This window comes from Notothenia rossii (genome assembly GCF_949606895.1).
Source record: "Notothenia rossii genome assembly, chromosome: 1".
NCBI classification, from domain to species: domain Eukaryota; kingdom Metazoa; phylum Chordata; class Actinopteri; order Perciformes; family Nototheniidae; genus Notothenia; species Notothenia rossii.
The window spans coordinates 97346822-97358708 of record NC_136912.1 but is presented as its reverse complement, the minus strand read 5'-3'; the positions used below and the strand labels follow the sequence as shown (position 1 = coordinate 97358708).

The following is an 11887-nucleotide window of genomic DNA, read 5'->3' as shown; positions in this document are numbered from 1 at the left end:
GAGGTTAATGAGTGACTCGGACACCATCACACGATTCAGCAGAAGCTTTTATTTTTGAAATAAGGAGAAGCAGCAGTGATGCATCATGGGAAACACAGGTGGGAGGATTGAAATCCAAATCATCGTTAGTGTTGAAATGTATCTCGCAACGACATGTTTAGCATCTGTAATGTGAGCAACACAACAGAACACTTGATCAGAAATATAACCCCCCCCCCCCCCCGACAGGCACTTCAAATGGACTTCACTTGAGTCCAGGTCTGGAGGGTCTGGAGGTCTGAATGTGAAGAGCTCTGTTCTGTTCACTGAAGCCCAACAAGTGCTTTCACATCCACCATCTTTACCTCCTGTTAGCAGCTGCTTTGGGGGGGGGGAATAAAGTGGGTGGAAATAAAATGACTGAAAGATGACAACATTTTGACACAGTGTGATGAAGATGAAACACTTTCCCTCCTGCTCGGATCCAACAGGCTACAATAAATTACTAAAAACGTAGACGTGGAAACAAAGCAAACTGCAGGTGGTGCGTTCAGGGACGCCTCGGCTGGAAACAACATGGACCCTACAGAAATGTTCCCACAGTCTTTAAACTCATCCCAGAGTTCAGTTTGTTCTGAAGAGTTCAAATAAAGTTTGGAGCTCCTTTTCCCCATTTCTCTGAGAGCACATGAATGAAGCCCTAATTGTGGAGGAGGTGGAGGAGGAGGAGGGGCTGCAGGAGGAGTTCTTCAGGGTCTCTAAAGAGTCCTCTGCTTCCCTCTGCTGGACACCATCCGCTACTACAACCCAAGTCTCCTCACAGTTCCTCTCAGGCTCTCCTTCAGAAGGAGGTCCGGTTCTCCAGGCTCTCCTTCAGAAGGAGGTCCGGTTCTCCAGGCTCTCCTTCAGAAGGGGGTCCGGTTCTCCAGGCTCTCCTTCAGAAGGAGGTCCGGTTCTCCAGGCTCTCCTTCAGACCCCGGAGCTGCTCCTCCCCGAGCTTGATCTTGTCCTCCAGCTTGCGCTGCTCGATGAGGAGCGCTGACTTCATTTTCACAAAGTGCTGGTAGTCGGTGAGGAGGTCCTGATGGAGGTGCAGCGACAGGATGTCAAACACCAGACGCTCCCTCCGGTCCAGGTTCTCCTTCAGCTCCTTGGCATCCTCGTGCTGCCGGATCAGAACATTCCTCTTGTCCGTCAGCAGGCGCTGCCAGGAGACAGGAGACAAAGCCTTCTCTTATCTATGTGTATATATGTATATATATATATGTATATATATATATATATACATATATATGGATATATATCGATATAAACTTAACACAAAAAGTAAGGACATTTGTTTTTGGTAGAAGATTTCTTTGTTGTAAAAATGCTTCTCGGCAACAAATCTTATACCGTTTGAAAGTCCAGTCTGCCAGTGCCAAACAGAGGAGATTTGTCACATTTTACCCACACACTCCGCTCTGCTGCTCATCCCACAAATGCTTGTTCCTCACAAATGTAGCACCATTTGAATGGTAAGAAAACAGGCTGTATATGTCTCACCCTCACGTGTGGGGGGGCGCCCTTCTATATATATATATATATATATATATATATATATATGTGTATATGTCTCACCCTCTCCTGGGGGGAGCCTCCTATATGTATATATATATTTGTATATGTCTTACCCTCTCGTGGGGGAGAGCCCTTTCTATATATATATGTATATGTATGTATATATATGTATATGTCTCACCCTCTCGTGGGGGGCGCCCTTCTATATATATGTGTATATGTCTCACCCTTTCCTTGGGGGGCGCCTCCTATGTATATGTATATATATTAGGGGTGTAACGGTTCACAAACATTTCGGTTCGGTACGCACCTCGGTTTTTAGGTCACGGTTCGGTTCGGTACGTTTTCGGTACAGCAGAACAAATTATCACAAAACATAAAATATATATATATTTTTTTTTATTATTATTAAACTGTGAATAGTGTATTCACTCAAATAAATACAAAATATAATAAAATAAACATTAAGCTGCAGCATTTCGATGAATTGAAATAATCTGTATTTGAACTGTACTGTACTCGTGCCTAAGCAGACAGTCTGACATTAGGACTTGCTTGTCATTGTATTTTCATGTTTGTTTAAAGAAAGATGAACTTGTCCACATTGCTTGCTGAAAGAGCAGATCTGCTGGCTCTAACAATGTCTCCTGCTGTGGAGAACACCCTCTCTAGGGGCAGAGGTAGCAGATACAGCCAGGTAGCGCTTTGCTAACATGGCAACATAAGGATGGCGTTTGTAATAGCTTTGGCTCGGTCTGAACTCTTTGCGAGTGGTGGAGGCTTAAATGCTAGCGGGAGTTGGGTTTGCACTTCAGTCTTTTTTCTTTTGGTACCGGTGATATTCACGTTCGGCTGATGCCTTTTCAAATGAGTGTGCAAGTTTGATGTATTACCAGCCGCGTAACCAATGTTAGTTGAACAATGCCGACAAACAGCTTTGGTTTGGTCCACCTGTCTTTGTCCGTCATCCTTGTACGTAACTGCGAAACCAAAATGTTCCCAAACCGGAGACTTCAATGATGCTGGAGGATTTTCGAGCTCAACTTGATCTGCGTTCACCATTTCGACAGTTCCTCACATTACTGACTACATTTGAACGCATCCCTCTGACCAGCTCTCATAGTATACCTCTCGTCCAATGAAATGACTTGCTCGCTCTATGACGCGTTGAACCCAATGAGAGCAAATTACTCTGAATGCTGCGACGCAGCACCTGAGATTACTTCCAAGAAGTTGTTCACGTTCTCAATTTTTTATGTTTAACGTTATATTCGTTAAACCGAACCACGTGTACCGAACCGAAGGGCCCGTACCGAATAATTTTGGTACGGGTACGTGTACCGTTACACCCCTAATATATATGTGTTTATGTCTCACCCTCTCGTGGGGGGGAGCCTCCTATATACAGTATATGCATATATACATATATATATATATATGTGTATATGTCTCACCCTCTCGTGGGGGGGAGCCCTTCTATATGTATATATGTGTATATGTCTCACCCTCTCCTGGGGGGGGCGGCTCCTATATATATGTGTATATGTCTCACCCTCTCCTGGGGGGGCCTCCTATATGTATATGTCCCACCCTCTCGGTGGGGGGGGCGCCCTTCTATATATATATATGTATATATATATGTGTAAATGTCTCACCCTCTCGTGGGGGGGTGCCCTTCTATGTATATGTCTCACCCTCTCCTTGGGGGGGGGCCCTTCTATATATATATGTATACATATGTGTATATGTCTCACCCTCTCCTGGGGGGGGGATCCTATATGTATATGTATATATATATATATGTGTATATGTCTCACACTCTTGTGAGGGGGGCACCCTTCTATATATATGTGTATATGTCTCACCCTCTCGTGGGGGGGCGCCCTTCTATATGTGTATATGTCTCACCCTCTCCTGGGGGGGCGCCTCCTCCTCCAGGCTGTCAATGGCGTTCTCCACCCTCGCCAGGCGTCCAGACAGAGACAGCAGGAGACTCACCACCTTGTCAAGGTCTCCCACAAACATGCGGAACTTTTCGATCTCGTTGGGTTTGCAGAGCAGCTGCACCTGAGCCTCCACTGCCCCCCCCAGCGCATTGTTGTCCTGCACGTCCTCCTGCAGGCTCTGCTGTGCCTCCTGCAGCACAGACAGCTTCCTGCTGAGGCTCTGCATCAGCTGCTGCTGTAGGAAGCAGGAAGTTACATACAGGAACAGGAAGTTACATACAGGAACAGGAAGTTACATACAGGGACAGGAATGTACATACAGGGACAGGAAGTTACATGCAGGGACAGGAAGTTACATGCAGGGACAGGAAGTTACATTTAACTTCTGTTAGACAGCTACCATACTGAATAAATATTTACTGTGAATGTATGCAAAAATGTATGGTATATAGCTGTCTAACAGAAGTTAAATTCATTTCTCACTTATTCTGACAATGTACTTAACCCGAAATAAAAGAACCCTATAAAAAGAGTTGTTAAATAATAGTGAATTAACGTTGTAATAACAATAACTCATCTCTCTCTCGAGTTTTATTTTTCAGCTTTGCCAAAAGCCACTGTGTCAAGTGTCCTTCTTGGGTTGCCGTCGTGAGTTCTCCAATATACCGGACCATCTCGCACATGCGCAGTACAGATCGGGCAGGGGGACGGATCGGTTAGTGACAGACAGGAAGTTACAAACAGGGGCAGGAAGTTACATGCAGGGACAGGAAGGTAAATACAGGGACAGGAAGATAACAACAGGAACAGGAAGTGAACTACAGGAAGTCAGACTCCACACAATAGGAAATTAACTACAGGAGCAGGAAGTTAACTACAGGAAGTAAACTACAGGAAGTCAGACTCCACACAATAGGAAGTGAACTACAGGAACAGGAAGTGAACTACAGGAGCAGGAAGTTAACCACAGGAACAGGAAGTGAACTACATGAACAGGAAGTGAACTACAGGAACAGGAAGTCAACTCCTAATAAGAGTGTGTTATTGGGCTGGTACCTTCTTAAAGGCCAGGTCGATGTCCAGCTCCTCCTCAGAGTCCAGCTCTTCCTCTTCGTCCTCTTCCTCCTCTTCCTCCCTCATGTCCTTCATCATGATGAGGAGCTCGGCTTTAGGAGCAGATGTGCTGTAATAGGACGAGCTGGTTACCATGGAGACAGATGCTGCCATGCTGTCCTGCTCCCTGAAACACAGACTCCTCATGAATAATTAACATTTTCAAGTTGCTAGTGTGTTAAGTTTGTGTGATGAGTGGGATAATGGGGGGGTCCTTGATCCTGACTGTGATCCTTCCCAACAAAGACTGCTTCGCTGCACCTGATCCTCCTGATCATGACCCTCACTGAACCTGATCCTCACTGAACCTGATCCTCCTGATCCTCACTGAACCTGAACCTCACTGAACCTGATCCTCACTGAACTTGAACCTCACTGAACCTGATCCTCACTGAACTTGAACCTCACTGAACCTGATCCTCACTGAACTTGAACCTCACTGAACCTGATCCTCACTGAACCTAATCCTCACTGAACTTGAACCTCACTGAACCTGATCCTCCTGATCATGATCCTCACTGAACCTGATCCTCCTGATCCTCACTGAACCTGATCCTCCTGATCATGATCCTCACTGAACCTGATCCTCACTGAACCTAATCCTCACTGAACTTGAACCTCACTGAACCTGATCCTCCTGATCATGATCCTCACTGAACCTGATCCTCCTGATCCTCACTGAACCTGACCCTCACTGAACCTAATCCTCCTGATCCTCACTGAACCTAATCCTCCTGATCCTCACTGAACCTGATCCTCACTGAACCTGACCCTCACTGAACCTAATCCTCCTGATCCTCACTGAACCTAATCCTCACTGAACCTAATCCTCCTGATCCTCACTGAACCTAATCCTCCTGATCCTCACTGAACCTAATCCTCCTGATCCTCACTGAACCTAATCCTCACTGAACCTGATCCTCACTGAACCTAATCCTCCTGATCCTCACTGAACCTAATCCTCACTGAACCTGATCCTCACTGAACCTGATCCTCACTGAACCTAATCCTCACTGAACCTGATCCTCACTGAACCTAATCCTCCTGATCCTCACTGAACCTGATCCTCACTGAACCTGATCCTCACTGAACCTAATCCTCCTGATCCTCACTGAACCTGATCCTCACTGAACCTGATCCTCACTGAACCTAATCCTCCTGATCCTCACTGAACCTGATCCTCACTGAACCTGATCCTCACTGAACCTGATCCTCCTGATCCTCACTGAACCTGATCCTCACTGAACCTGATCCTCACTGAACCTAATCCTCCTGATCCTCACTGAACCTAATCCTCACTGAACCTAATCCTCCTGATCCTCACTGAACCTGATCCTCACTGAACCTGATCCTCACTGAACCTAATCCTCCTGATCCTCACTGAACCTAATCCTCACTGAACCTAATCCTCCTGATCCTCACTGAACCTGATCCTCACTGAACCTGATCCTCACTGAACCTAATCCTCCTGATCCTCACTGAACCTGATCCTCACTGAACCTGATCCTCCTGATCCTCACTGAACCTGATCCTCACTGAACCTGATCCTCCTGATCCTCACTGAACCTGATCCTCACTGAACCTGATCCTCCTGATCCTCACTGAACCTGATCCTCACTGAATCTGATCCTCCTGATCCTCACTGAACCTGATCCTCCTGATCCTCACTGAACCTGATCCTCACTGAACCTGATCCTCCTGATCCTCACTGAACCTGATCCTCCTGATCCTCACTGAACCTGATCCTCACTGATCCTCACTGAACCTGATCCTCACTGAACCTGATCCTCCTGATCCTCACTGAACCTGATCCTCACTGCACGTCCTTACAATCATCATCAGTCTATCAGAGACCTGGTCTACAGGGAGTCTCACCTGGTCTCAGCAGGGGGGCCCAAAGGCTGTTTGGGAGGGGCCTTCCTGCGCTGGTTCCCTCCCTCCAGCAGCTGCCCCCCCTCAGGGAAGATGCCCTCCATCAGGTCCATGGTGGTCTTCATGTGACTGCGGTCCAGAACCTCAGCCAGAGATTTATCTTTCCCCACGATGACCCGGGCCAGCGCCTCCCTCCTCTGGTCTTCAGACAGACCCGGAGTCTCCTCCCCCGACCCCCCAGAGTTCGTCTCTCCCAAACCCCTAGAGGTCTCCCCCTCTCTGCAGGGCAGGCCCACTAGTGGCAAACTGTTGGAGGTCATGTGATCTGGGGTGGGGGTCAGGTGGTCCCTGTGGGGGGGATCAGTGTGTCGGCTGAATGCACTGCAGTGTGAGTCCTGGCCTGCAGAGCCCAGACCAGCGAGGCCCCCAGGAGCTTCCACAGTGGGGGTGTTAGGTTGCTGCAGGTATGGACAGGTGTCGCTGCCCCCCCCTGAATGCAGGATCCTGACGGGGACCCTGGTCCCTGCAGAGGGTCTACTTCCTGTCAGACGCTGCCCCCTAAAACACACATTCATAAATCAGGATCAGGTTCAGGTTACAGCAGCTTCACTCATAGTGGATCCAGACCTCATTCAGGTCTTCAGCTGCAGGAAGCTTCTCTACTGACAGGGTGCATGTTGGCTGATGCCTCCCCACCCCCCAGGCTGTCACAGAGGAGACCCCCCTTTAAAGGGCTCCATGAAGACCACCCACCTCCCCAAGTAAAGAGACCCTGATCTCACAGCTGTGGTTAATGATGATTATTGAATAAAGACTTTACCTGTCCTTGTCTTCCTCCTGGGGGGGGGCTTCGCTGAGTCTCTGGGGGGAGAAGCGAGGAGAAGGGGGGCACTGCTCCTCCATGAGGGGGGGAGAGGGGAGGGGGGGCAGCTCGGTGTGGTTCTCCGGCTGAGGGGGCCTGCGACACACACACACACACACACACTTTACTCTCCGTGCTGCAGGTACGTTATATGTACTCTCCCTGCTGCAGGTACGTTAGATTTACTCACCCTGCTGCAGGTACGTTATATGTACTCTCCCTGCTGCAGGTACGTTAGATTTACTCACCCTGCTGCAGGTACGTTAGATTTACTCAACCTGCTGCAGGTACGTTATATGTACTCTCCCTGCTGCAGGTACGTTAGATTTACTCACCCTGCTGCAGGTACGTTATATGTACTCTCCCTGCTGCAGGTACGTTAGATTTACTCACCCTGCTGCAGGTACGTTAGATTTACTCACCCTGCTGCAGGTACGTTAGATTTACTCACCCTGCTGCAGGTACGTTAGATTTACTCACCCTGCTGCAGGTACGTTAGATTTACTCAACCTGCTGCAGGTACGTTAGATTTACTCACCCTGGTGCAGCAGCTTTGCTCTCGGTCAGGGAGTATTCTTTCTCAGACTGTTCAGCAGGAACTTGAATCTTCTGTGAATACAGATGAACAAACAGTGAGTCCGCTGTGCTGAACCCCCCCACACAGAAACAGAGCGGCTGGTGCTGCAGCTTCCTGGTCGGGTTAGTGGTATAATATAATAGAGAACAGAGAGTGGTCAGCGTGTGGCTGCAGCTCCCTTGTTGAAGGTAGACTTATAGTTAGTAATATAATAGTAATAGTGAATAGAGAGTGTTGCTGCCGCTCTTAGCTCAGGGTGTGTCTTGAAGAACAAACATTAATATTTGACTTGGCTCCTTCCTGCTCCTTCAGTGCTCTGTCTTTATGACACGGTTACAGCCACCAGGCCTCTTGTTCTGATCACTCCGTGTTAATGAGCCATACAGATATCATTTATGTTTCTATCCACGTTTTATTAAGTCTGCAGAACTCTGAAATCATCTGAGACTGATGTGGGATCAGATGTGTGGGCAGCTTCTCCAAACTCTAGCAGATGTCTTCGGGCTCACTTTGTTGAATCACCATAACCACTACCCGACTTTGTTAAGACCCGTAAAAACCTGCTTTAAGACCTGAACAACTTGCTCTTTGGTGAGTTTGTTTGTTTGTAATATTCTGTCAATTACCTTGTTTTTATTTATTATACATTTTGCTCGTATGTTTGAAAAATACAAAAATCATATCTGTTTCAACATTTATTTAAAAATCACTTGACTTGAAAGACAGATTACCTGAAGTCCTTCAGGGAGACTCACCTGTCCGGACCTTTGGGCTGAAGGACTGGATCTTGACCTCTCGTGGAGGCAGGTGGGGTTCCTCCTCCCCTCCGGGTCCAGGATGTTCTCTGCTGATCGGTACCGACCCGAGGACCTGGTTTCCTGGACATTCTTCTGTGTGTTCCACTGGGCCTCGTACTCAGCAAAGGTGCCAAGTCGCTGCTGGTCCAGGACTAGGTGCTGGTCTAGGACCGGCTGATGTGCAGGGTCTCCCTGGTTAAGGACCCTCACTGAGTCCTCCTTTGGTTCAGGGGTCCAGCAGAGACCTCGGGCCCTGGACTCAGAGGGGATCTCTGCAGGGGTGCTGCGAGGAGGATCTTCCTTCACCCCAACTTGGTGGATTTTGTCCGGCTCAGAGAAAGACCTGACCTTCTTCTCTGCAGGAAAACGCTTACGGCCCCCGATGCGGGTCACCGGACCCCCGAGTGTTATGCCCATCAGAGACTCAGAAACTGTGGGCAAAGGGGGACCCTCCTTCCTGTAGTTCAGTGAGGCCTCAGCTCCAGGGGCCTCTAGTAAAACCAGGTCTCTCCTCCTGAAAGATGTGGCCTTGAGCACCCTGGCTTGTGCTTCCTTCAGGTGGTCCTTGTAGGAGCTGGTGAAGGATCTGTCTGCAGAGGACGGAGGGTCTCCTTCAGGCCTCCAGACCTCATGGTCCTCGTCAGCCTCGGCACCAGGAAGGCTGCTGGTGCTCTTCTGCAGATTGGCTCTCCTCATCTGGATCTGGTTCCTTAGAGTGGTGGCAAAGCGGTCGCTGCGCCGCGCCTGCTGGTCTTCAATGGACTCCTCCGGGTTCAGGACTCTTGTTTTCTCAGTTTGCCCGGCAGCATCCATGGACAGGGAGTGAAGCATGGGGGCGTCCTGGGGGCAGATCTTGTTGCTGACCTGGTGTCTGAAGTCCTGTGGGGGCAGAGAACTCCTCTGTTCGGGGGGTCTGCTCGCAGGATAACTCTGCAGCCCCCGGTCCTCAGGGCTGGGTTTGGTTTCCAGCCCTGTGGTCACCTGAATAATGTTGTATCCATTACTGTCTCTGCTGTGAGGGGAGTGTTGGGGGGCCTGAGGCTTCACCGGGGGGCTGGTGGTCTGCAGGCTGACAGCTGGGGGGTCTGTGCTGAGGCTCCTTCCTGACAGGGGGGGATTATTCTGTGTGGTGACACAGTAGTACCGGCTGCTGTCAGAAATCTGTTCAGAGGAGCTGAGGATCCTGCTCTGGTTCTGACCGCAGGGTGCTGAACTGTTGGTGTCCAGCTCCTGCAGGTCCTGCATGCTGCAGTAAGACCCCCCTGCGGTAGGAGGCTTTGGGACGGAGACCGTCCAGGTCTGAGGGTAGAAAGTGCTCTTGTCACTGTGGTGTCTCTGATGGGCGGGATGCCTGTTGGAGCTACACTCGTTCTGGTTCTGGTTCGGTGCTTCAGATGACGGCGGGTGGTGAGCGCCGCGGCTCTCAGTGAAAGCCTTGTGTGGTTCAGGACCTTCAGGGTAGGGGGGTATAAGGCCTCGCTCATGAACTTTAGTGGCAGCAAAGCTGTCGCTGCGAGCAGGCAGGGGGGGCGGAGGGGGAGAGGGGGAGGAGGTCTTCTTTTTCTCCGGGACATGCCAGACCGGGCCTAAGCTGGTTCTGCTGGAGGTCGAGTGCCGGGCCGGGTCGTCGGTCTGTGCAGAGGGGAGGCCCGGCATCTGGAAGTAGGCCAGCCTGTCCTCCGGCCTGTGGCCCTCCCTCAGGCTCGGGGGGGTCCTGGGGTTCCTCCCCCCCGCCTCCCAATGACTCACCTGATGAACCATGTTCTCCGTGGAGGCCGCGTTGCTCCTGTAAAGGGTGTAGTCAGGCGTCCCAGAGCTGGTGGAGAAGGAGCTGTATGCCGAGTCTCGCTTCCCCCCCAGATGCTCCTCCATGCTGCTGGTTGGGGGGGAAAGCTGGCCAGAGGGGGGGGGGGGCTGGTCTAAGCTCTCCATGCTGCCGTGGGAACTGAACTGATCAGACACTCTGAGCGGGGGGGTATGATCCCAACCAGAGGACAGATCTGAGGAGGAGCTAGAGAGCAGACAACATGAGATCAGAGGGGTCTACTTTCTGTCAAAGAGGAACAACAGATCACTGAGGGATCTACTTTCTGTTAAAGAGCAAACACCTTCTCAGAGAATCCAGAAAGCATAACGGGAGACTGACACATGTTCAGCCCTCACACAGATTATCTGAAGCGCTTGATACCTGAGGCTGGACAGTTACCTGGCATCATTTATGGTCTGCCACACCTGCATGGGTGGAGCCTGAGGTTTGGCAGTCTCTGATTGGGTCTCGTTGAACTTGGTGGAGTGCCAGGAGTGAGGCCGGCTGATTGGCTGGTTCCTCCTGCAGACACATCACATCACATTAATCACAGAACAGGAAGTCCCTACTGCAACACAACCAAAGTACATTTCTAAGATATCTTCTTCTTGTTCTGTATTTATAATGACACTGGGAATAAGCATGACTTTTTAAATAGCAACAAAAAAGTGAATTTATACTGAGCTAAAAGGTGGCTGTCATGTTGTATCTCCGTTATTCAAAGCATTTCCATCTCATGCACTGTGTGATGAAGGACAGGGAACACATCAACCATTTCACTTCCTTCACAGACACTGACCACACACACACACACACACACACACACACACACACACACACACACACACACACACACACACACACACACACACACACACACACACACACACACACACACACACACACACACACACACACACACACACACACACACACACACACACACACACACACACACACACACACACACACACACACACACACACACACACACACACACACACACACACACACACAACGGGAGGAATCACAGGCCACTGAGGATGACCTAAATCTAAATTGCAATGTCATCTCTGGAAACATCACATGGAGGAAGAGGAGCTACTGAGGAAGAGGAGCTACTGATGAAGAGGAGCTACTGATGAAGAGGAGCTACTGAGGAAGAGGAGCTACTGATGAAGAGGAGCTACTGATGAAGAGGAGCTACTGAGGAAAAGGAGCTACAGAGGAAGAGGAGCTACTGATGAAGAGGAGCTACCGATGAAGAGGAGCTACCGATGACGAGGAGCTACCGATGAAGAGGAGCTACCGAGGAAGAGGAGCTACCGATGAAGAGGAGCTACCGATGAAGAGGAGCTACCGATGAAGAGGAGC

At 49.8% G+C, this 11887-nt stretch overlaps 1 protein-coding gene across 5 annotated transcripts in view; it reads right to left on the bottom strand.

Moving 5' to 3' along the window:
* Positions 1–29: 29 nt before the first annotated feature.
* The window catches only part of shroom2a (shroom family member 2a), a 41398-nt gene continuing 29540 nt past the window's right edge, over positions 30–11887 (bottom strand). For 3 of the 5 annotated variants that reach the window (XM_079685817.1, XM_079685818.1, XM_079685821.1), the window contains 8 exons: positions 10913–11035; positions 8665–10717; positions 7871–7941; positions 7291–7428; positions 6474–7028; positions 4542–4725; positions 3448–3720; positions 30–1183 (listed from right to left, as the gene is read on the bottom strand). In XM_079685817.1, the coding sequence (XP_079541943.1) occupies positions 917–1183; positions 3448–3720; positions 4542–4725; positions 6474–7028; positions 7291–7428; positions 7871–7941; positions 8665–10717; positions 10913–11035 (3664 nt within the window). In that variant the 3' untranslated portion in view covers positions 30–916. The remainder of the gene's footprint in view (positions 1184–3447; positions 3721–4541; positions 4726–6473; positions 7029–7290; positions 7429–7870; positions 7942–8664; positions 10718–10912; positions 11036–11887) is intronic. The other 2 variants (XM_079685819.1, XM_079685820.1) reach the window with 2 other exon arrangements.